The 23,642-nt window shown below is 39.6% G+C and overlaps 1 protein-coding gene across 4 annotated transcripts in view; it reads right to left on the bottom strand.

Annotated features, from left to right (window-relative positions):
* ADAM28 (ADAM metallopeptidase domain 28) overlaps positions 1-21,825 on the bottom strand; it is a 60,908-nt gene extending 39,083 nt beyond the window's left edge. For all 4 annotated transcript variants that reach the window (XM_082628199.1, XM_082628197.1, XM_082628198.1 and 1 more), the window contains exons 1-8: positions 21,697-21,825; positions 14,137-14,240; positions 9,990-10,066; positions 8,413-8,491; positions 6,285-6,361; positions 4,473-4,665; positions 2,646-2,717; positions 1,674-1,745 (exon numbers count right to left, since the gene is read on the bottom strand). In XM_082628199.1, coding sequence (XP_082484325.1) covers positions 1,674-1,745; positions 2,646-2,717; positions 4,473-4,665; positions 6,285-6,361; positions 8,413-8,491; positions 9,990-10,066; positions 14,137-14,240; positions 21,697-21,748 — 726 coding nt within the window. In that variant the 5' untranslated portion in view covers positions 21,749-21,825. The remainder of the gene's footprint in view (positions 1-1,673; positions 1,746-2,645; positions 2,718-4,472; positions 4,666-6,284; positions 6,362-8,412; positions 8,492-9,989; positions 10,067-14,136; positions 14,241-21,696) is intronic.
* Between the last annotated feature and the right edge of the window lie 1,817 nt (positions 21,826-23,642).

Genomic DNA, 23,642 nt, shown 5'->3' with positions numbered 1-23,642 from the left:
CCACGAAACAGAAACAGACTCATACACATAGAGAACAGACTTGTGGTTGCCAAGGGAGAGGGGGGTGGGAGAGGGAAGGATTTGGAGTTTGAGATTAGCAGATGAAAACTATTATATATAATATGGATAAACAACAAGATCGTACTTATAGCACAGGGAACTACACTCAGTATCCTGTGATAAACTATAATGGAAAAGAATATGAAAAAGAATGTATATATATGTGTGTATAACTGAATCACTTTGCTGTACAGCAGAAATTAACATAACATTGTAAATCAACTATACTTCAATAAAAAAGAAAGAATAACAAAGTCCTTATGCAGACCCACAGGGCCTTCAGGTTCTGGCCACTGCTACCTTTAGATGTCATCTCCCACCCTAGCCCTGGCTTATTACAACCAGCCACAATGGCCTTCCCCTTATTCCTCAAACAAGGCAATCTAGGTTCTGCCCTCAGGTCCTTTGCTCTGCCTAGGGTCAGGCTTCTCTCCCTTCCTTCAAGTCTCTACTCAAATGTTACCCTATTAGAAATGACTTCCCTGTCTAACACAGTACCCAAGATATCTCAATCTTTCTCCTCTCTCTCTCTCTCCCTTTTTCTCTCTCTTTTTAAAAACTCTGCTTTATTTTTCTTTATAGCACTTATCACCATCTTACATACTCTTTATTTGACTTCTTTGTTTGCCTCCTTGAACAAGGATGCTAACTTCCTGAAGGGAAGAATAACTCCTTGAAAAAAAGGATATTTGTCAGTTTTGTCCCCCATTTTATTTCTGTAATCTAGAAAAGTACCTGACACAAAGTAGGTGCTCAATAAATATGGCCAGTTCTTGGGGCTCCTTAAGAGGAGTCAGCATACTCTTTGTGGTGAGAAGATGAGATATGACCTTGGTCATTGTATCCACCTTCGTTTTATTTCTATCCTCAGAGGATTTGCAGGACTACAAGTGACTCAGCCATTTCAACTAAGTAGGTAACCATATGTTCAACTAATAGGGAACTAACAAAATTTAAATAGAAAGGATATAAAAATCATTTTTTAAAAGTTTTTAGAAATTAGATAATAAAATCATGTTTAAAGAACCGAATCAACAGTCGTACAATGGAAATAGGCTTGGAAATCTAACCAATCTAAGTTGAAATCTTCTCTCTACCATTTCCTAACCTTGTGATTTTAGGCAAGTTATTTTGCATCTTAGAAACTAATTTCTTAGCTATAAATTATGTTTAATAATATGTTAGCATTGTTCAAGGATTAAATGAGATTAGGTATTGAAAGCTGCTACTGTACCAGAGCTTGGCTTATTTTGTTTTTAGGTTGGTTGGTTGGTTGGTTGGCTTTCCGTTTTCTTCCTTAGACTGGTTTTCTATTGGGATTTGTATGTCAGCATTTTCTTACTGGGTTTTAGAAAAGCAAAAACCATGAAACAAAACCACCTCCTATACCTTCATGGACCTGAGAATAGTGTGGTGAGTATGTATACTTCTCTATCATGTAATATTAATATTCAATTAAGTTGCCAAAGTTGTGGTCACCCTTCAAGAGCCAGTAAGCAGTATTAGTCTTAGGACTATTGGCTTTTCTTCCCTGCTTCATGAGCATTCATAGAAACACCCAATGACACCACCTAGCAAATTGTTAAAATTACACTTAATAAAATATATCATACCATGTTGATGTAATTGACCATCTCAAACACCCGCTTTCTTATTTCCTCTTGATCTTGATGGTACTTTTTAAACTACAGACAAAATATAGACATGGATAGAAATGAATATAAATGGAAGGTAAAAAAAAGCAATTTCACTTTATTTTACTTACTATAATTAATGATCAGTTATAAAAGTTAACATTTAAACATTAAAAACAAAGCACTTCCTTATTTCTCTACCTAAATTAAAGCAGTTTGGGAGAAGAGAGGATGTTTTGTCCCCTGAAGTACTGGCTCAGTGTAAAGCTCTAAGGAGCTATTGCAGACATATTTTCAGTTAAATACCATGGTTTCCTAAGCTGAGGAGCATTAGTGCAAGGAATAGTCTACTTATTTCAAAAAATATGAGCCGTAAGTGAATTCAGTATAATAAGAGAGGTCAAACTTTTAGGGTCTGAACTAACTTACTCATATTATCATAACACAAAAATTTTCCTTTTGAGAGCACACATGTGGACTTCAGGTTTAGAACAATCAATATATAAAATGCATTCTTATAAAAGAAGATTAACAATGAATATTACCAAAAAAATCATCCTTTTCAGAAAATTCTATCCATTAGTGTTTTTTTTTAATTTACCACTCCCTGATGAGCATAAACTTTAATTTACCAATGATTTAACTACTTAACAGAAGACAAAGTGACAAAGGAATTTAATTGGAAAATAAGTTTGGGGCTCTTAAGACAATGAGAAAGGAGCATTATAGTGCAAAAAAATCAGTTTATGCAAATCATATTAGGTGTACATTCCTTAAAAGGTAAGATCATATCAGTCTAATTATATGTCATATTTCCTAGGTTCATAACAATTTGTAAAAAAGAATAGATCATGCTCATTATTTTTAAAAACTTATCCATTATTTAATATCCTGCATAATAAATTTATGTAGTATAGCATTTTAAAAGACACATTTATCTGATATAATTACCTCACCATTATCCAGGACCAAAAAATATTCTATGTATTTATTTTGTTCCCACGCCTTCTGGTCTTTGGATTTCTATAATAAACATAAAAAAGAAGATTACTAAGACAACATCTTTCTCTGCAAGAATCATTCTTAAATTTTAAATGAGTAATTTTGTAAGAGTTGGTTGGTCTGGGAATGAAGGAAGACAATATTACCATTTTGACTCTAACTAACCATCCAGAATCATCTATAGACAAGGCTCAGAATGTCAGAGGTAGAAGAGACATTGGTGATATTCTAGTCTAGCCCCTTCATTTTTACCAAAGAGTGTAAAGGATTACACGACTGAGTGCTAAAAATAAAACCAAAGTCTTCATATTTTTTGAACGGTGGACTTTCTCCACTAGCCTGCTGTGAAACAGAGGCATGTTAACTTCAGCATGCTCCTAGGGTTTTGTTCGGTTTTGGTTGCCTTTTATTCCTATCCCAGTGAATACACCCTCCTTTACCAATGGTGCAAAGCCCAGAGCCACCGCGGCACCCAGCCTGTCCTTTTCTTCTCAGACAGTGCTTGATCTCCTTCCCACATTCCAAGCCTTCTTATTTTCAGTTTCTTTCTCTCCACAAAATGAAACAAAAGCAAAAAACATGTTTCACAGTAGATTTTTTAATGATCTGGGTACTTGAACTCTTTAATCAGTAGAAATTGATACAAGGCCAGATGAGAAATTCAGACAAGGGTTAGATGCATGAAGTAGGTAGCTACTTGTAACAGTCTGGCCTCTAAAGGCAAAGGCTGGAGATATACATTTGTTGGTAATTAGTGCAGAGTTCCTATTTAAATAAGACATAGCACCGGATGAGATTACCTAGGAAGAATGTGTAGATAAAGTAAAGAATGGGACCCAGTATTGAATTACATGAGGCCTCTAATATTTAGTGGTCCATCAGAGGCAGGATAACAGTGAGAGGAACTGAGAAGAAGTAGCAAAACCAAACAGTAAGATGTCATGAGAGCGAGGTTATTTGCACACAGTTACCAAGGAATTGAGACAGAAAGACGAGAGGCCTGTACCCAGCTAAACCAGGAGATCAACGTTCATAGGAACATATAGCTCAGAGTGATTCTCCTGGACTCTTAGATATCATACCGCTGGTAGAATTTAAACCCGTAGCAGATTAAACCCAACAGAGATTGTATTTTATTCAAACCTATTCTGTCCAGTGCTCATGCATTCTGAGAACATGTATCAGTAGAAGAGATGACTGGATGTGAAGTGTATCCTAAAGAAAATGAAGGTACTAATGACGAAGTTTTTGTGTATATATTTTATAGTTTCAAACTATATTCAAGCAATATTCATTTTCCTTCTGTGACCAGAAGCTGAATTCCAGGTATGAAAGAATATTCCAAGTTCCTGTGGGAAGATCTGATATTTAATTTGCTCACTGCTATATCCCCAGCACCTATGGCAATACTTCCAGAAAGATTTATTGAATAGATTCATTCATGGAGACAACAGGGTATTTTATCTCAAAGCAGTAATAATACTTTACACCTTTGTTGTATGGTGTAGTATCGTGAAAGCTGTCTGCTTCTAGGAGGCCAGCATTCTATCTATGCATCTTTTTAACCCTTGCACACAACATGTTGTTAATAATAGTTGATCCTTACACACTCATTAAATAAATCGTCAGTGTACAGTAAGGTTTTCATGTCTCTGTAACCTACTAGTTTCAACAATGGCTGTAAAGCTTCAGTCAGTTGGAGCTACTAAGACTGGAACCCAGAGCAGCCAGGATGAGATACATGAGAGCACTGCAAATAAAAAATAAAAGGCATACAACAAGACTGGTGGCCGATGGGACTGCCTTCTGATGAATTTCAGGTACCCATAACATGTCATCCATCCCACAGTTGCTGTTAGTCTTCTGTTCATCAGGATCGTGCTTGAAGAGTGCGTGTTCCTGTTCATCCTGAGTTGTGGGGCTTAAAGGTTCAATGAAGTACTTGTGATCTCCCTGACTGAAGTAGCCCCTGAAAAACACAAGAATCTAAGCTTCCTAAAAATATTCCAGTTCTGAGCACTCAAGATTTGCCGACTTCAAAAAATGACCAATGCCAAAGCATTCCAAGCTCATGGCAGTAAAATATAGTATAACATTATAGCTGAAGAGACTCTTCGAGATTACCTAAACTTATTTTCTCTATGAGGAAATTGGACTAGTTGGGGAGAAGTAACTACTGCAGTCATATAGCTAACCTGTGTCAGAACTGGTGCTAGAATGGAAAATTCCTGACTCTCAGTCAAGTGTCCTTCCAATTCTCATGCCTGGTCTGCTCTAAAGATACACCGACAATAAAAGAGACTTTGAAGTCTTATAGAGAGAGTTAAAATTCTGGGTCTATCACTTATTATCCGTGATCCCATGGGAAAATGACTTAAGCTCACATAGCCTTAGTTCTCCACCTCTAACATGAGAATAATAATAACTACCTAACAGGATAGTTGTAAAGATTGAAGGAGATAATACGTAAGGCACATAATCAATGAATATTATCAATTTCTTCTCGATTCTCTCTGCTAAAGCCCTGAGCTAAGATTCATTTAACCATGAATTAGGGAGCACCCATTATTCATTAGACATTGGAGCAAGGGCAGAAGGTAAAAGGAAAAGAGTCGTGGTCTCTCATCTCATGGAGCTTATATCCAAATAAGGAAGATGGATGTGGATCGAATAATCACATTTGATCCACAAATATATACAATTTTATGATGTATACGTAATACATGCAATTATGGCAGATAATTGCTAGGAAGAAAAAGTCTGAGAATATATAGCAGGGAGACTGGACTAAGCATACATGGAAGCAGAAGAGTGGACTGGGGAAATAAGTTAGGTGATTTGTTGCAATAGTCTGCCTAAAGGATCATGGCAGTTTGGACTAGGATGTGGCAGTAGAGAGAATGTAGTGAATAATCCCAGGGACTATTTAGAACATATAATCAATAGGGCTTGTTAAATGGATTGAAAATGTGTATTTGAAAGGCAAGAAGTCACCAAGGAACCTAGGTTTCTGTATTAGGTGGTTGGTTGACTATATCTTTTATTGAGATGGGAAACACTGGAAAAACATCACATGAGGGAGAATATCATTAGTTTGATTTGGAGTATATTAAGATTGAGATTTCCTTAAGATATCCAGATATGGAGAGATATGGAGATATGGAAGAGGAAGTGAGATAATGAAGTCTGGGCATCAGAAGAGATACCTTACTGTAGACAAATACATGACAAGTCATTAACATTCTGAAAGAAACGGACGTCATAGGCATGGATTGGACACACTAGAGAGAGTTTAGAGTGACGAGAGGTGCTCCCATTCCCTAAAGATTCTGACTCTAAAACTGGGACTCAAAAACCTATATTTTGAAAACAAGCAAACAAACAAAAACAACTCTGCAAGCAATTCAGAGGTGTAATTTACAAACTACTACCAAGAAAAGCCATGTTTCCTTCAAATTTCAAAATTTTTGAGTCCTTAGAATTCATACTCAACTATAGCATAATTTATTATATTTGAGATTCTTTAGGTAATTAACACGCACATACACCCATCATCGCAGGTACATACAAACCATTATGAAGCCTTACCTTAGACCCCTACATGTGTTGATACTAGCATCAGAAACATTTTCATTAATGATGTGTCCTTGGTAATAACAGTCATCCTGGACAACAGGGAAAAGGGGTTTGACAAAGGAAAAGTGTGCACGTACTTTAGACCCGCTACTAAATTTGAATTTGAAATCTTGAAACAAGATCTATAATGTCTTCAAATCATTTTATGCTGAACAACAAATTTTTTTTTAATTTCTTTTTTTTTTGGGGGGTGCATTGGGTCTTAGTTGCAGCACGCAGGATCATCGTTGAGGCATCTTTCGTTGCTGCGTGCTGGCTTCTCTCTAGTTGTGGTGTGTGGGCTCTCTAGTTGAGGCACGTGAGCTCAGTAGCTGTGGCATGCAGGCTTAGTTGCCACACGGCATGTGGGATCTTAGTCCCCCAACCAGGGATCAAATCCTCATCCCCTGCATTGGAAGGTGGATTCTTTACCACTGGACCACCAGGGAAATCTCCCTAAAAAAAATTTTTTTAAAGCAGCCTTTTGTGGTTAAAATCTTTACTATTTAGCTAATGATCCCAAATGCTTAGGGGGCATTAACTAAACACTGTTGTAAATTTTGTTATTGCAGAAGAAGGATAACAGGGATGAATACAGTCTGGGAAAAAACCAACTCACAGGTATAAGTTTAAAACCTGAGCCCCCAGAATGCCAGACATTCATTCTTTCCCTTGGCTAATTGCTCATTAAATTTTCCTAACACAATGTGGGGCGGAAAAAAAAAAAAATTTCCTAACACTGATGAGCTCTTTCCAATGAATGGATTATTCAGTTTGTGATGTTATTTCTTGATTTATCCAGAGAGTGCCACCAGACTAACTAGATTAGTTTAACATCCCTGTATCCACTCGAAGCAAAATGCTCAGTCTTAGCACTTTTTCACATGGACGTACTTCAGTCAAATTCACCTTTCTACTTTGGAACAGGTGAGGTATTGGCCCACATAAACCTCTGTGCATTGCTATGGAGGAAAATGCTCGAAAAACTTCCTCAGAATAGACGGCAAGGATAAAGCACTCCTCATACCACTTCATCCGTCTTCTCTGAATAAGAGTCCAGAGTGGAAATTATTTAGGGAAAACATAGAATTCTGCAATTCTACCATTGAGGAAATAGTCTTGAGTTTGAGAGACTCCATGATCCTGAGAGGTGATTGGCACTGAATAAGAACACCAGATACATTTAATTCTTTACTTTTCAAATGAAAATAAGCAGCTCTTTCTGCTCACTCTCCTATAAGGAGTCCTTAAAGGGTTAACATGGTGGTCAAGGAATACATTTGTTCTTGTCAGACTGTAAAAATGTTAGAGGGGGCTTCCCTGGTGGCGCAGTGGTTGGGAGTCCGCCTGCCGATGCAGGGGACACGGGTCTGTGCCCCGGTCTGGGAAGGTCCCACGTGCCGCGGAGCGGCTGGGCCCGTAAGCCATGGCTGCTGAGCCTGCACGTCTGGAGCCTGTGCTTCCCAACGGGAGAGGCCACAACAATGAGAGGCCCACATACCGCAAAAAAAAAAAAAAATGTTAGAGGATCTATTAAGGAATTACTACTGTTTCTGTTTTGTAAATAAGTTCATTTGTATCACTTTTTTTTTAGATTCCACATGTAAGTGATATCATATGGTATTTTTCTTTCTCTGTCTGACTTACTTCACTTAGTATGATAATCTCTAGGTCCATCCATGTTGCTGCAAATGGGATTTTTTCATTCTTTTTTATGACTGAGTAATATTCCATAGTATATAGGTACCACATCTTATATACACCACTACATATAAAATAGATAATCAATCAGCAAGGACCTACTGTATAGCACAGGGAACTCTACTCAGTATCCCATAAGTTATATGGGAAAAGAATCTGGAAAAGAACAGATATATATACATGTATAACTGAATCACTTTGCTGTACACCTGAAACTGACACAATATTGTAAATCAACTATACTCCAATATAAAATAAAAATTAAAGGAAAGAAATTACTACTGTGAAAAAAACATCGTTGCTCTAACACCATTTCACTTTCACTAATTGGCAATGACACTGCCTCTGAGTGTGTGGGTCACATGCCCATTAGCAATGAATTTAGGATACTCTGTCTTACCATGATCTGTGGGCTCGTAGTGACCGCCTTTCCAGTGGAATTATAATATGTTTCCGTGTAGCCTGGTGCAAGGAGACCCCTGGGGGTGGGGGGAAAATGTCACGTTTACTCGTGCTAATTGCAAAGTCCAGTGATCAAAGCGAGAGCGTTCCCTGGGTGTGGAGAAAAGTTTTACCTCTTAGCCCCTCAGGGCAAATCCAAGCGTGAAAGGGATGCTTAAACTGGAGAGAGTGGGGAGGGCAGGGACATGCCTGAGTACTGTGGAACAATGTCTGTTTCCTCATCAGACTCTGCATGTTTGTCTGAGGAGAGATTTGAGGAAGAAGTAGAACCGAGTAGGGCAAAGTTCATAAAAATAACTGAAAAGAGCAGCGTTCCCCACAGCTAAGGATGACTGCATTTTCCACCCAGTCCTTGTCAGCTACCAGTAACTGTTAACAGTTACAGCAGTGGAAAGTGTACTGAAAACTGACTTGCACTGGGAAGTTGGGGCTCTTTCAGCATTCTCACTGAGCTTCTTAAAGTGCTTTCAATGATCCACCAACAAATAGGAGTCTGAATATATTTTTAAAAGAGGCAGAGCAAGGAGAAAAGGAAGTAACTAATATGTATGCTATACCATCTCTATCCTGGCCGCTGGGATAGACCTATTACACATATCATTTAATCATTTCAACAATCCTACCAGATAAATATTACTCTCCTTATTTTTCAGAGGAGATTAAACAGTTCAAGTGGCAAAGAATCCTATCCAGATTTGCCTGAATTCAAAGCCTGTACTATTTCCATTGTACCACACTGTTTCCAAACTCTCGACAGTTGTGACTTTTTGCAAAAGGTGATAGTCTATTTGAGGGAAAAAAAAAAATCTCATTGCCCTATATTGAACAACTGAGGGATTAAAAAAGCTTGAAAGCATAGAATTAGGAAAAGACTACTTTGGATATAGTCTAGATATAGGATGATCAAGATCTGGGAGAGAGCTGAGGTAGTGAAATTTGAAAAAGAATGTTGAATTTCAATGAACTGAATGGAGAGAATGAAGGAATACAGGAAAATGTAATGTATGAGAAAATGGAGGGTTAGTGGTTGGCTAGGTAGAAACAGCATTGGCGTTGCAATCAGGGGACCCTGATTCAGTTTTTACCACTGACTTTTTTTTTTGGCCCTAGAGTTTATTTAACTTATGTATGTCTTGTTTTTCTGATGAAAATAGTTGCAGATTTTTTTAATATCTAATCTTTCAGTGTTAAAATAACAAAACGCAGTGATGCATGGGGGAGACTTAAAAATCTATGAGCTGTTTCATAGAAGTTGATAAAATATACGTCTGCTCGCACCTCATTCATTGTGTTTTATGACTTCACCTAGCAGAACGCTAGTAAACTGTTACCTTACTCAGTGTCTCTACTACTTCAGTACGAACAAATACTCGCGGAAGCCCTTGGGTCAGTTGAGAGTAAAAGCTGATGAGCCAAGGTTTGTGGGCATCATAAGTAGTAACAGACTCAGTTATCACAGTTGCCACATGCTAACTGGCTGTTGGTGAGGACAGTATCAGAAGTAAAGACTCTTACTTGTTTTTCTTCAAGTAAAGCACCGCGATTTTTCCATTAACTGTCATTTCATACTTCAATTCAGTTTCAAATTGTTCCTGCAAAAATGCACAAACACTTACTGGTGATTAAAAACATACACACACAGATTCCTTTGGCTAGGTCCACCTGTCTCATCATTAGAAAGCGATGCCTGCTTTTCTTTAACAGTGGTCTCTATGATTCCAGATGTCTGCTTCTGCCTCTGTTAACAAGTCAAACAACTGCCAGCTGAAGAGACAAATTATCTGAGACCTTTATACAAACCCATCTATCCATCCAGGCAGCCTCACATTCTACAAAGAGGATGTGAGTGTGGGTTATATGCCAGGCACTGTTAAGTTCTGGATACTGGCCTCTGAGCAGGAAACATTGGTACTGACTGTCAGAAAGCTTATAATATTGTGGAAAGACAGACAATAAAAGTGAGTTATATGATAAGGGGTATGAATCTGGAAGCACGGTAGGATGTCTAACGTCTTAAGGGCAGGGAAAGACTTTCCTGAGGAAGGAACATGTCAGCTGAGATATGAATTAGCCAAGTGACACAGGGTGGGGAACTTATTTGAGAAGAAGTACTACTATGCACACAGACCCAAAGACCTGCAAGCCTCTCAACTGATGATTTGGTCTAGAGGTCTTCTCACTGCTACATGGAGGGCAGAATATGGGCAAAATAACATGAATCTGTACCCTAAGGCAGGAAGAAGTCATCAGGAAGAAAACATAGTCTCGGGTGTTCAGAAAGAGAAGAAAATGTCCCTTCTAGTAAACTGTGTGGAAAAGGAGAACTAGTTTAAGTTTAGATTTATATATACAGGAGGAGATAGGTCTAAACAGAAGAATTTTAAAGAAGATGTTATCAGGTACTGAATTCTGACTTTGTCCTATAAAACAGGGTTATTAGCCATGGTGACACGTAATATCTACCAATTCACTGGGAAGTAGCAGGACCTTGATGTTATTAAAGAGATCCAATATGGCAGAGCAAACGCGATAGAGCACCAGTTATTATGGACTCAGTGATACTTCCGCTACTGTGTTGCACCTAAGGTCAAGCTTTCTTGTCTCCTCCCTCTCCTGAAGGAGAGAAAAGGCCCTGAGCTCATCCAGGGACAATAGAAAGAGCCAAATGAGAAGGAAATCCAGATAAGAGGGGATATATGTATACATATAGCTGATTCATTTTGCTGCACAGTATAAACTAACACAATATTATAAAGCAACTATACTCCAATAAAAATTTTTAAAAATAAAATAAAATTGTTGATTAAATAAAAGCAAGGGGCTTCCCTGGTGGCGCAGTGGTTGAGAGTCCACCTGCAGATGCAGGGGACACGGGTTCGTGCCCCAGTCCTGGAAGATCCCACATGCTGCGCAGCGGCTGGGCCTGTGAGCCATGGCCGCTGAGCCTGCGCGTCCGGAGCCTGTGCTCTGCAACGGGAGAGGCCACAACAGTGAGAGGCCTGCGTACCGAAAAAAAAAAAAAAAAGTTACAGCCATCTGGTCAGAATATTGTGCAGGGATTTGCCATCTCCAAGGTCAGTTATTTCCGCTAAAATTTCCTTTAAATTTTTAGTTATTGAAGTGTGTCTCTGGTGTCAAAAATCTCAGACTATAAATATCCTACACTGTGGGTCTAGATGAGGGGAAGCTGCTATAATTCAGTTCACTTTCATGAATAACAGGAGCTGGAAAAAAGCCTGAGGGTTGAAAACAAACATCATGGAGAATTGTTGTCACCACTTCTTGTTCAGGCTTAAGAAAGGCCAGATAAAATGAAAATATTAGGAGGATACCAGATATGACAGTCCATACAGAAGAGCCTTCCAGATATCTGTTTTCTGTCAGCAATGGATTTTAGTAGATTTTCAGATAAAATATTATTTGGAGGTTGTTTCAGAAAAGATAATTGGGTAATGGGAGTTTTAGCCAATACTATCATAGAGGGTATGGATGAAAGAAAACAGCAAAGAAGAAAACCAGAGACTATACGAAAGAGGGTGCACTGGGTAATGTTATAATTGTACTTCTCAAGTAGAAGCTCATGGTGGAGAACAATGCCTGCTAATAAGAAGTGTGTCTTATTTGTATTCTATCTAGGTTCTGAGCTATGGGTTGGGAGAGGAAATAGGCACCTTGATTTGGAGAGCTTCCACTACAAGGAAATGATTTGGAGCCCACTGAGTAAGGTTAACTGGGCACAGGGACATATAAATAAAAATTTCCTCCAGGAAACACCATGGGTAAGGTCTAGTGGGTGGACTGGGATGGTTAGAGTCCTGTATCGTTCTGAGATGGAAACAGAACTGTAAAGTCGACATGATGCCTGTGAATACACAAAGGAAACCCTGTAGCCCAACTATTGTGATAACATACAGTAATCCCAGGCCTCTGAAAGCCCTGGTGGACCTAGCTACGGCCTGACATTGTTCCCAATAGGGGAGGCATTGTGATGCCAGATATTCTGTTTTAAGGCATGGACCAACAGCAAGATGATTTTGGCCTCTAAGGAAGCATGGGATCTGAAGACTGAATCCTAGAAAGAATAGTGACCACCTTTAGAATGTAAGTTTCAACATCAGGGACCTTGGCTGAGAATGTGTTGACTGTACATCTATGCACGTTTATAGGAAATGTATTCCACTTACACTCATTCATTTGTCTGTGTGTTTACTTACTCATTTGCTCACTTATTCAACAAACACTTATTCAGGTCTCCTTATGCCATGTATGTAAAATACAATCAAGAATACAATCATGAATCAAATCTTTAAGATTCTGCCTTGGCTGTTAGTGTCTCCTCCAGAAAATTTTTCAGAGGATTACTTCTTTCTAGCTCAAATCTTAAGTAATGTGTCCAGGTGTGATGAAGTCAGAAAGATGGGCCATGCTCTTGGCATTCCTGACAGGTAATGTTGGTGCCTTAGTTCTCTGGTCCAGCAGAGGGCACAGTGGTATAATAAGTACAAGAGTCCTCCTCTTCACTGCCTTGAGAAGTGATCAGTCCAGACTGAGATCTGTGTAGATACAGGGATCACCTCTGTCCCATGCACTCTAAATTCTAAATGTTTCAAGTAATTGCTAATCAATTATTTGCACAAGGAAGACCAAGAGTCTCAACACAGAAATCACAAAGTTAATTTCTAGGAACTTGGCTTTCACCTCAAAATATTCAGTGAAAAATGTAGTTGGCATTTTTAAGAGACTGCCAGAAAGCATTTGAAGAAAGCCATATTGACAGGGAATCCAATGCATATGGGTCCTATATAAATTTAGCAGAAACATTTTGTTGAGAGACAATTATTTTGGGAAACAGAGTCTACTCTGGGTTCTATTGCTATACATGTGTTTGCTTTAGAAAAAATAATTTGTGAGGAACTTTGTCCAGTTGGGGAATATGAGCTTCCAGTGAGTTTCATCTTACAATAGGTAGATGTAGTAGATGTAAAAGTTGTCATTTATGTCTCATTTATTTGTATTTTCCTGGCTCCCAGCAGAAGACTTCCAGGTGTGGGTAATTAGAAAATTGCTGTAGAATGAATCATCATGTTTTAGCTTTCCTCTTTTGACTGAGAACGTGTGTTTTGTCAAGTGGTAAGAATTCTACAAACTTTAATAGCCGACTCTTTTGAAAAAACAGAGGTAAATTTTATGTTCAATTACAGTAATTAATCCTAATTTACTCCACATATATGCATTTATTCACCCACAATATTTTATTTTTTACTTCAATTTTAGTGTTCACAGTTTTGCTTGTATATGTGTATGTATAGATGATAGATAGAGATATATAAAGAGATAGATAAAAGAAGTTGCATCAAATTCTCTAGAAGTAACAGAATAAGATAAATTATCATAAATAAAGTTTACCCTCTGTGTGACCTTGGACAGTTAGTTTATTTCAACTGCCAGAACTTTAAAATCAAAATAAAGCTAATAATAGAATGTTGGGTTATCGTGAAGATTAATAAAGATAAAACAGGTTAAAAAACACAAATGTGTGTATGTATATATACAAAAATATGTATATATATCTACATATTAAATATAGTTATATATATGCATGTGTGTGTGTGTGTGTGTGTGTGCGTGTATTCAAAATTCTTTATTAAATCAAAAGCTGTACCTGTTGACCTGGATCCTTGACTTCTCTTTTATGTAGTGGATGAAGTCTTCTGGGATAAACCACTTCATAGTTTTTCACTCCAGGGAGTTCTTTTATAGAATTTACTGAGCAAAAAAAAAAAAAAAGAGAAGATTCATCTAAGCAGAACATAAGCTGTTCGGTAGTGGTCATCTTGATAGCGTTTCTGATGAATGATGCCACACGCAGGGGCTTTAACTGAGTTATGTGAGAGAGTTATAAAAGTGCAGACACCAGAAAAGTTCAACAAAATCAGAAGCCTACTCTTCCTCTCAGATCTTTAATCTATATCTTCAGATATTTTCCCACTGAAAGTTTACCGGTGTTTCTCAGCTTAGTGAACATATTTCTTTGGAATTTTCCCGCTACTCTTTACCACTTTGTGTCCCCTAGAAGAAGGTAGCAAATAGTACAGGCAAAAGCCAGGACAGGAGAACAGAAGCCAAACTAATCCTCTAAGAACCTAATCAGTGTCAGAATAATCAAACTGAAGCACTCGGAAACTACACAGTGTCATAAAAATGAAATAACTAATGGATGCCATTTCAGATTCTAATATATTTTTCTTGGGTTTTCCAACAGCAATATTTTACACTAATAAAGAAACGAAATCAGTAAGAAAAGGCTCCAATATCAGCTCCATAGAATGGGCTGACTTTTGCAGTACAGACATACCTTCATTTTTGAATACAAAACATGAAAAATATGAAACTTGGAGAAGCAGACAATTAGAACACTAGGACTAGTCTGGAAGGAAAACTTCTGAACCTGCAGTTATATTGAAAGAGAATTGGAAAGATTCAACCTACTATTGGCATCTTGAATTCTCATTTCAATGCTGTTTCTAGAAGTTATTTTTTTTTTAGAGAAATTCAGTTTTCCCAAAGCTGATGCTGAATTTTCTACTTTCTTTTTTATTTGCCCATATGGTCCAGTCCCTGCTCTGTATAAAGAAGTGCCTGAGGAAATGTCAACAGACCAGCTCTTTAGAGGTCAAGGGGCTGCATATCCACAGAGAATGTAGGTACAGGGGAACAGGGATCCACAGTATGGCCCCAACCCAGCAGTTTCCTAACTGGAACTGGAAAGGCTTTAAATGACTAGAGGGTAATTCTAGCTCATTAAAATAGGCAAACCTAAATTCTATAGTCACATAAATTTATGTGACTGGGGTTGATCTTTTAGCAAATAAAACAGTATTTTTCATTAGTCACTTTGCATGAATGTACACTTATCCCAGTGATGCTCCAGAGAATAAATGCTTATTTTTTTCAAAGTTTCTTCAGAAACTAAAGTAGAAACTTCTCAAAATTCCTAGTGATATCAATTTTCTTTTATCATTTGAGGATGGCTTTCATTCTTCTGACCATTCAAGAGCCATTTGCATCTAACTTTGAAGAATAGAAAAAGTGATTAAATTTGCTAAAAGCTCACTGGGTCAAAAATGGAATGTTAAAGTGATGAAATGGCGTTTCTTTCACTGGCTCAAGATTTACTGTTAAAAATAATTCAAAAACACTTAAAGCCATGGCATCAACACTAGACTACATTAACTTTGGGTTTAGTTTGGGTTTTTTAATTGTGAAAAGGGGGGGCAGATTAAATGATCTTGAAGCAGAGTTCAAGTAGTCTACAGCTTTATGCAAATAAATACAGAATCTCCAATGATCTCTTTGAATAGGTGACCATCATTTCAATAACGCTCTAATCAGAACCTTGTGATAAAATGTCTCATTACACAGTCACACTTCAAGAATTACATCACAAGTTCCCTTAGTCACTTACTTCTTGCTGTTATAGAGCTGATCACTGGGCATCTTTTATTTCTATTTAATTAATTTTTGGTAGAGGAAAATGATAACGTTCGTTTTAAAACAATAAGCGAGGTTCAAGATCCTAAAGGAAGAGTCAATCAGCCATTTTCTTTCCATCGAGTGAAAATTTTCCTAATTATCGTAATTATTTCAAAATAATAAGATGCCAAGAGTAAGAAAATTACTCTTGCCAGAAATTAACTGACGGTAGCAACACAATTCCGTACAGTCTCCTGTTACTCTCTGAGTACACCATAAGGCACCCGCATGCTGTCTGGTGGACTGTGTTCAATCAATGCAATTAGTCCTATTAATATGGAGCTCATGAAGCCATATATTCACCAACATTGCAACCAGAGTAACTCTTCTAAAAATGCTGTATGAAACACACATTATTCTGATGGGAAATATTAGTCTAAGCTGCCCTCAGTTCATAAAATAATAACTACCCAACTAATTCTTTTTATAAAAGCAGAAAGGGGGCTTCCCTGGTGGCGCAGTGGTTGAGAGTCCGCCTGTTGATACAGGGGACACGGGTTCGTGCCCCGGTCTGGGAAGATCCCACATGCCGCGGAGCGGCTGGGCCCGTGAGCCACGGCCGCTGAGCCTGCGCGTCCGGAGCCTGTGCTCCGCAACGGGAGAGGCCACAGCAGTGAGAGGCCCGCGTACCGCAAAAAAAAAAAAAAAAAAAAAGCAGAAGGGGACAACACTCACATGCCCCCCATCAGAAGTGGTGAGAAGGGGACAGGCCAATCCAACCAACACAAGTTTTCTCTAATATACACACTGATCTCTATGCCTCTAGTTAGTATCTAAATGCTAATGTTTCCCAACTGACTATGAAATATGGAGTCTAAACATGTAAATCAGTGGAGAAATTTCTTTCCAACTGTTTGTTTGATGGCCAAGCACTTCCAAATGGCAACCAAAACAAATCAGTGAATAAACTAAACCAGAATATTTTTTAAAACGCCTCCAGCAACCTCTCACTTTCCTCAGTTTGAAGTGAACAGATTTCCAGCTTTTCACATTCTTGCAACAGGGTACATTCTCTAAAGATAACAGATAGAATTTCTGTTATCTTAATGGCCCTTCTTTTTCTGAAGCCAAGAAGGCCCTGAAAGAATGAGATCTGAGATACAACAAATTATACAGCAGTTAAAGAGAGGCAATAGACCTAAGTGTTGTGTGGCTCATTCATCCTAAGGTGTGATGGTGCAGCCTCCTCCCAGCTGAATAACAGCAGACGAATTATTTTGAGGCCTGTGGAACAAACACAACTAACTGTCATCCAGGGATTACACAGATCTGAGATGAAACACAATATGTTTCTACTAATTCACTTTAATACTTGCTTTTCTCTCTCCCACAGAACTCACAGGATGGATTAGTTTTGACTAGCAAAACCAGATCAAGAAAAAGAAAACTGTTATTTGGCTTTGGGTTAGATAGTTATTTTCACTGTTTATTAGTTTTAGAAAAGTGAAATCTTTGGGGGGGGGGTACTTTTAAACACTTTTTATTTGGCAATAATTTCAAATGTATACAAGAATTGCAGGAATAGGAATAGTACAAATAATGTCTTTATCTCCTTCACCCAGATTTACCTAATTCACAGATCTACCCTTTTGCCAACATGTTCATGAGTGACAAAGTATTCTTGTAAGCCACCAATATTTTGAGGTTGTTGTCACTGAGATTTTGAATATTCTCAGTCTCTCACATATATACATATGTATATCTACATATACATATGTATACAAATATACATACACATACACACACTTTTTTCTAAACATTTGAGGATGAGTTACATGACATACATCATGGTTCTTTATCCCTACAAACTTGAGTGTTTCCTAAGTACAAGAATCTTCTCTTACACAGCCATAGCACAGCTCTCAAATTTAAGACATTTAACACTGAGCCAGTACTTTTATCTAATCTCCCATCAGTATTCCAGTTTTGTCAATTGACCAAATAATATCCTTTATAGAATTTTCCCCATTCCAGTGCAGGATCCACTCTAGGGTCAGGTATTTTATCTTGTTTTCATGTCTCTTTACTCTCTCTCTTTTTTTTTTTTTTTTTGCGGTACGCGGGCCTCTCACTGTTGTGGCCTCTCCCGTTGCGGAGCACAGGCTCCGGACGTGCAGGCTCAGCGGCCATAGCTCACAGGCCCAGCCGCTCCGTGGCATGTGGGATCCTCCCGGACCGGGGCACGAACCCATGTCCCCTGCATCGGCAGGTGGACTCTCAACCACTGAGCCACCAGGGAAGCCCTCTTTACTCTCTTTTACTCTGGAAACTTCTCACCTTCCTCCCTCCCTCCCTTCATCCTTCCTTCCAACCGTTTTCTTTCTTTCTCTTTCTTCCTTCCTCTATCTCCCTCTCTCTCTCTGCCTCCCTCCCTCTGTCTTTAGAAAAGTTAAATCTTGTTGATAAGATTAATACACCAGACATTAGTCTGGATGGCTACTTTATTTTTTAATGTGTTTGGAGCCATTTTAGAGTTTAGCCCCTTTGTACATAATACTGATATTTCCATTTTTCTTCAAATCTGTTCAGAACTGTTGAAAGCAATGTCTTTTCAAACTAAACACATGATGTTAAGCCCTGAATCAGGGCTTATGCAATGACATGGACTTAAGTTCTGGAATTCTCTGTACCCCATCAAGCTATCTGGTGATTTTAAACTTCATGCAGTAAAAGTGAGTACAAACACTAAGGGAAAAAACACATCCTAATTACGTCTATCACTTTGGCTCTAAAGATCAAATTACGTATACTCTTTGGGGTCTTCCTGTCGGCTTATGAAGACAGGAAGAAATTGCAATTTGAAATAAAATAATTTCAGAAAGTACTGTACCCCCTGGATATTCTGCTGAAGTAAAGAAATTTCTCCCTACTTCTTCACCCCCAAGCACCTGTCACATTCTTTAAATTTTTTTCCCTTTCCTACAATGAAGTCTTATAAGTTATTTTTCTCAGGGGATTGTAAAGCTCATTACAAACAGTTGGCCTGATTTGACCTCATTTTTTAATTTCGCGTATGTAAGAACTGGGCAGAAGTCATGGTTGGAGGGGCATGTACTTATTATCTGGATGATGGGGGCAGAGAAACAAAAAGAGGAGATGGGAAAATGGAAATTGCTTTACATCTTACATTTCAGTGGGTTTTTCATTTCAGGGTTGTTTCAGTGACCATGGAGACATTCCTTTTTTTTTTTTTTTTTGGCTGCATTGGGTCTTGGTTGCTGTACACGGGCTTTCTCCAGTTGTGGCGAGCAGGGGCTACTCTCCGTTGTGGTGCATGGCCTCCTTATTGCCGTGGCTTCTCTTGTTGCGGAGCACGGGCTCTAGGCTCATGGGCTTCAGTAATTGCGGCACACGGGCTCAGTAGCTGTGGCACGTGGGCTCAGTAGTTGTGGCTCACAGGCTTAGTTGCTCTGCAGCATGTGGGATCTACCGGACCAGGGCTCGAACCCATGTCCCCTGAATTGGCAGGTGGATTCATGGAGACATTCTTGAAAATACACAATGGAAAATAAAAAAGAGGGGGCAGCTTTCTGTTCCAGATGAAAGATAAGGGAAGGCAGCTTTCTGTTCGTCCCCCCATCCTCACAAAAGCCACTTCAGAACCTCTGTCCCCCTCTCACCAAGTATTCAGAGATGTCACACTTTGAGACATGACCTCTAAAGATGTTTTGTCTCTTGGGGCAAATGATGTGAACACAAAGACAAGAGAACAGAATCAGTTGGTATGCCCAAATTCACCGAAAAGGCTATAATGTGGGTGGACCTCACTGGTAGCTATGTTATTCTGTTAACAGATCCAGCTTGATCTTTATGCTGTTGGGTAAGGCTAGTACACAAACAATTCTTATGTTTCAACCAAGCAAAGTGTCCCAGAGAGTGTTCAGTGATCCTACTTTTGGAGAATGTAGGGAAAGAAGATTTCTATTAACTTTGACTCAAAAAATAGGAATTTTAAGTCAATAATTTAAATTCCTAGCACAGTTCTATACCAAAAGATATTAAGTAAAACTTTCCCAAGTTTGAAAAACAAATCAGAAACCAGCGTAAAAGGAAAGTCGCTTTTAGTGACAAAATACTGAGTGGGCAAAAGGCACAGGAGAATATATCCCTACCTAACCCCATCCTTCTTGTTGATAATTTGTTCCCATTTCTAGGTCCCAGCAAACATTCTAAAGCCCAGGAAAAGGTTTACCAGGGAAGGCGTCTCATGCACTGAAGCTAATGTGCTGACTTTCAATAAGCTCTCGAAGTAGAAATAAACAAAGGGAATGTGTTAGCCAATCGAATTTAACCAAAATCTAATTGGAGAATTCATCAGAGATGGAGAGATATGCTAGATATAACATTATTAGGAAGTAATATTACTCTACTTTTGACAACTTAAACTAAAAATTGCTGTTCGCCATCTGGCACTACAAGAATGAAGTCACTTGGGGCTTCCCTGGTGGCGCAGTGGTTGAGAGTCCGCCTGTCGATGCAGGGGACACGGGTTCGTGCCCTGGTCCGGGAGGATCCCACGTGCCGCGGAGCAGCTGGGCCCGTGAGCCATGGCCGCTGAGCCTGCGCGTCCGGAGCCTGTGCTCCACAACGGGAGGGGCCACAACAGTGAGAGGCCTGCGTACCACAAAAAAAAAAAAAAAAAAAAAAGAATGAAGTCACTAGCCGCTGCAGTAGTTGACCTTCAACACACAGCCTGAAACAGGAGCTCAGGGCTGGCAAAGATCAGAAATGAGGCACTCTGTACTCTGGGAAAAACTGGCAGAACAGACCTTCAAATAATTCGATACTTTTAGGAGAAGATGTTATGAACCCAATTTCTTGCATTTTCTCATATGTAGAAAAGCTCTAAAATTATTAATGGAGACATCCGCTCACCGTGACTAGCAGCAACCTCCTGCCAAAATGTATGCTCGATTCCATGGTTCCCCCTTCAACAAAACACATAAAACTGATCTCCCTGCCCTACTTCTGAACAGTTCCTCAGCGTTATCTGAGAGGTTGTCTCCCAGGCTATAGTCCTCATTGTGCCCCAAATAAAACTTCACTCACAACTCTCACATTGTGCTTTTTTTTTTTTTCAGTCGACAAATGTTTGATCTAACCAGCAAAATGGAAGTGAATGATCAACCTAAGTTCAAGGGCAACATTGTTTTGATCAAGTGATATCACAGTGCTTTATAAACATGAAATGGGTCCACTACTTATTTCTAATTCATCATATTTATCATCACCAATAATGAAAGGACTAAATATAAAAATGTGATCGAAAGGAATAGGACAAATCAAACTGGCCCTAATAATAATAACATACTTTCTGAAGCCTTCTGTACCGTAATAACCAGTCAAATCTGCCTCATCTTAACTGCTCTAAAAACTGACAATGTTGATTTTGGTGCATTCCATTCTTTGATGCAAAGATCACATTCATTGTTTAAATGATGCTGAATGAAATTTCCCCTTTCATTTCTAAGTGTTCTCAGATCAGACGTGTAAATATTGATTCAAGAAGTCTGCTTGCCTCTCCTTTACACTGAGTGTTTAAATCAGTCAGAGCCCCCCCCCCCCAAAGCAACAAATTAAACCAGCTCAACTGGTTAGTAAAATTGGTTAAAAAAAATACTGGGAGAAGAAGAAAAGCAAGCAGTTCCCTGGGTATTTAACAGAACCTGCAAAGGAGTTAAACACCTACCTGGAAGTGGAGAAAGGAGGAAAGTGGCTGTCAAAAGAAGCCCTCGCCACATGCTGGGTGATCCCAGGAGCCTGCTGTCTGTCCTCCTGTCTCAAGCAGACATGCACTGCTGGGTCTGCCGCTTCCTCTAAAATGAGACAGAATGAAACCTCAGGGTTCATTCTTGTCTCTGCTTCAGGAAGTGTTTACTCAAGGTGTTGCACAACCTCAGAGCTATGGTCCTGTGACAATAGCACAGCAGGCGGAAGTTCTGGCCGCAGTCTGGCTCTAAGGTCCCTTGATCCTACGCTATTGTTTCTTTCTTTCTTCCCCATATTCCCCACTCAGAAGTAGTACATTTCCAATAAAATACTATATTCCAATAAGCCACTGCAATAATGGCTTCAATGTAGCTTGATAAATGTGTGTATTTATTATGTGTATAATAAATATATGTGTATGTACACACTACTATATATAAAATAGATAACCAGCAAGGACCTACTGTATAGCACAGGGAACTATACTCAGTATTTTGTAATGACCTCTAAGGGAAAAGAATCTGAAAAAGTATATATATATATATTTGTAAATATATATATACACATATATACATGTATATATAAAAGTATATATATATATATGTAGCGGAATCACTTTGCGGACCCCTGAAACTAACACAACACTGTAAAGCAACTATACTTCAATAAAAAAATGACTAAATAAAAATTTAAAAAAATAAAAAGCAAAATAAATAAATACATGTATACGTATTTATATATGTATTTGCTATGTTGGCAAAAATTTATTGAGAAGGTTATCCTCTCACATATACATGTGGTTCAGTGAAGCAATTTCTGATCCAATCCCATTATTATATAAAACTCTCTTTTCCAATTATTTTGTATCCTTAGCCTGTTCTTCCACAATGGCGATCTCAGGGAGCTTGAACTATCATGAAATAAGAATGTAGGACTCTAGACTTCCGGGTAAGATGGCGGAAGAATAAGACGCGGAGATCACCTTCCTTCCCACGGATACACCAGAAATACAGCTACACGTGGAACAACTCCTACAGAACACCTACTGAACGCTGGCAGAAGACCCCAGACCTCCCAAAAGGCAAAAACTCCCCACATACCTGGGTAGGGCAAAGCGGAGAGATCCCCACACAGAGGATCGGTGCCGAGCGGCACTCACCAGCCCGAGAGGCTTGTCTGCTCGCCCGCCGGGGCGGGCGGCGCTGGAAGCTGAGGCTCGGGCTTCGGTCGGAGCGCAGGGAGAGGACTGGGGCTGGCGGCGAAAACTCAGCCTGAAGGGGGCTAATGTGCCACAGCTAGCCGGCAGGGAGTCCGGGAAAACTCTGGAGCTGCCGAAGAGGCAAGAGACTTTTTCTTCCCTCTTGGTTTCCTGGTGCGCGAGGAGAGGGGATTAAGAGCGCTGCTTAAAGGGGCTCCACAGACGGGTACGAGTCGCGGCTGAAAGCGCGGAGCCCAGTGACGGGCGTGGGACGCTGGGGCTGCTGCTGCCGCCAAGAAGCCTGTGTGCGAGCGCAGGTCACTGTCCACACCGCCCTTCCGGGAGCCTGTGCAGCCCGCCACTGCCGGGGTCTCGGGATCCAGGGGCCGCTTCCCTGGGAGAACGCACGGCGCGCCTCGGGCTGGTGCAACGTCACGCCGGCCTCTGCCGCTGCAGGCTCGCCCCGCGCTCCGTGCCCCTCCCTCCCGCCCGGCCTGAGTGAGCCAGAGTCCCCGAAGAGGCTGCTCCTTTAACCCTGTCCTGTCTGAGCGAAAAACAGACACCCTCCGGCGACCTACACACAGAGGCGGGGCCAAATCCAAAGCTGAGACACAGGAGCTGTGAGAACAAAGAAGAGAAAGGGAAATCTCTCCCAGCAGCCTCAGAAGCAGCGGATTAAAGCTCCACAATCAACTTGATGTACCCTGCATCTGTGGTATACATGAATA

Source organism: Mesoplodon mirus (genome assembly GCF_964341445.2).
Source record: "Mesoplodon mirus genome assembly, chromosome: 1".
In the NCBI taxonomy this organism is placed as follows: domain Eukaryota; kingdom Metazoa; phylum Chordata; class Mammalia; order Artiodactyla; family Ziphiidae; genus Mesoplodon; species Mesoplodon mirus.
Note: the sequence above shows the minus strand (reverse complement) of the source record. Positions and strands in the feature narration are given on the sequence as shown.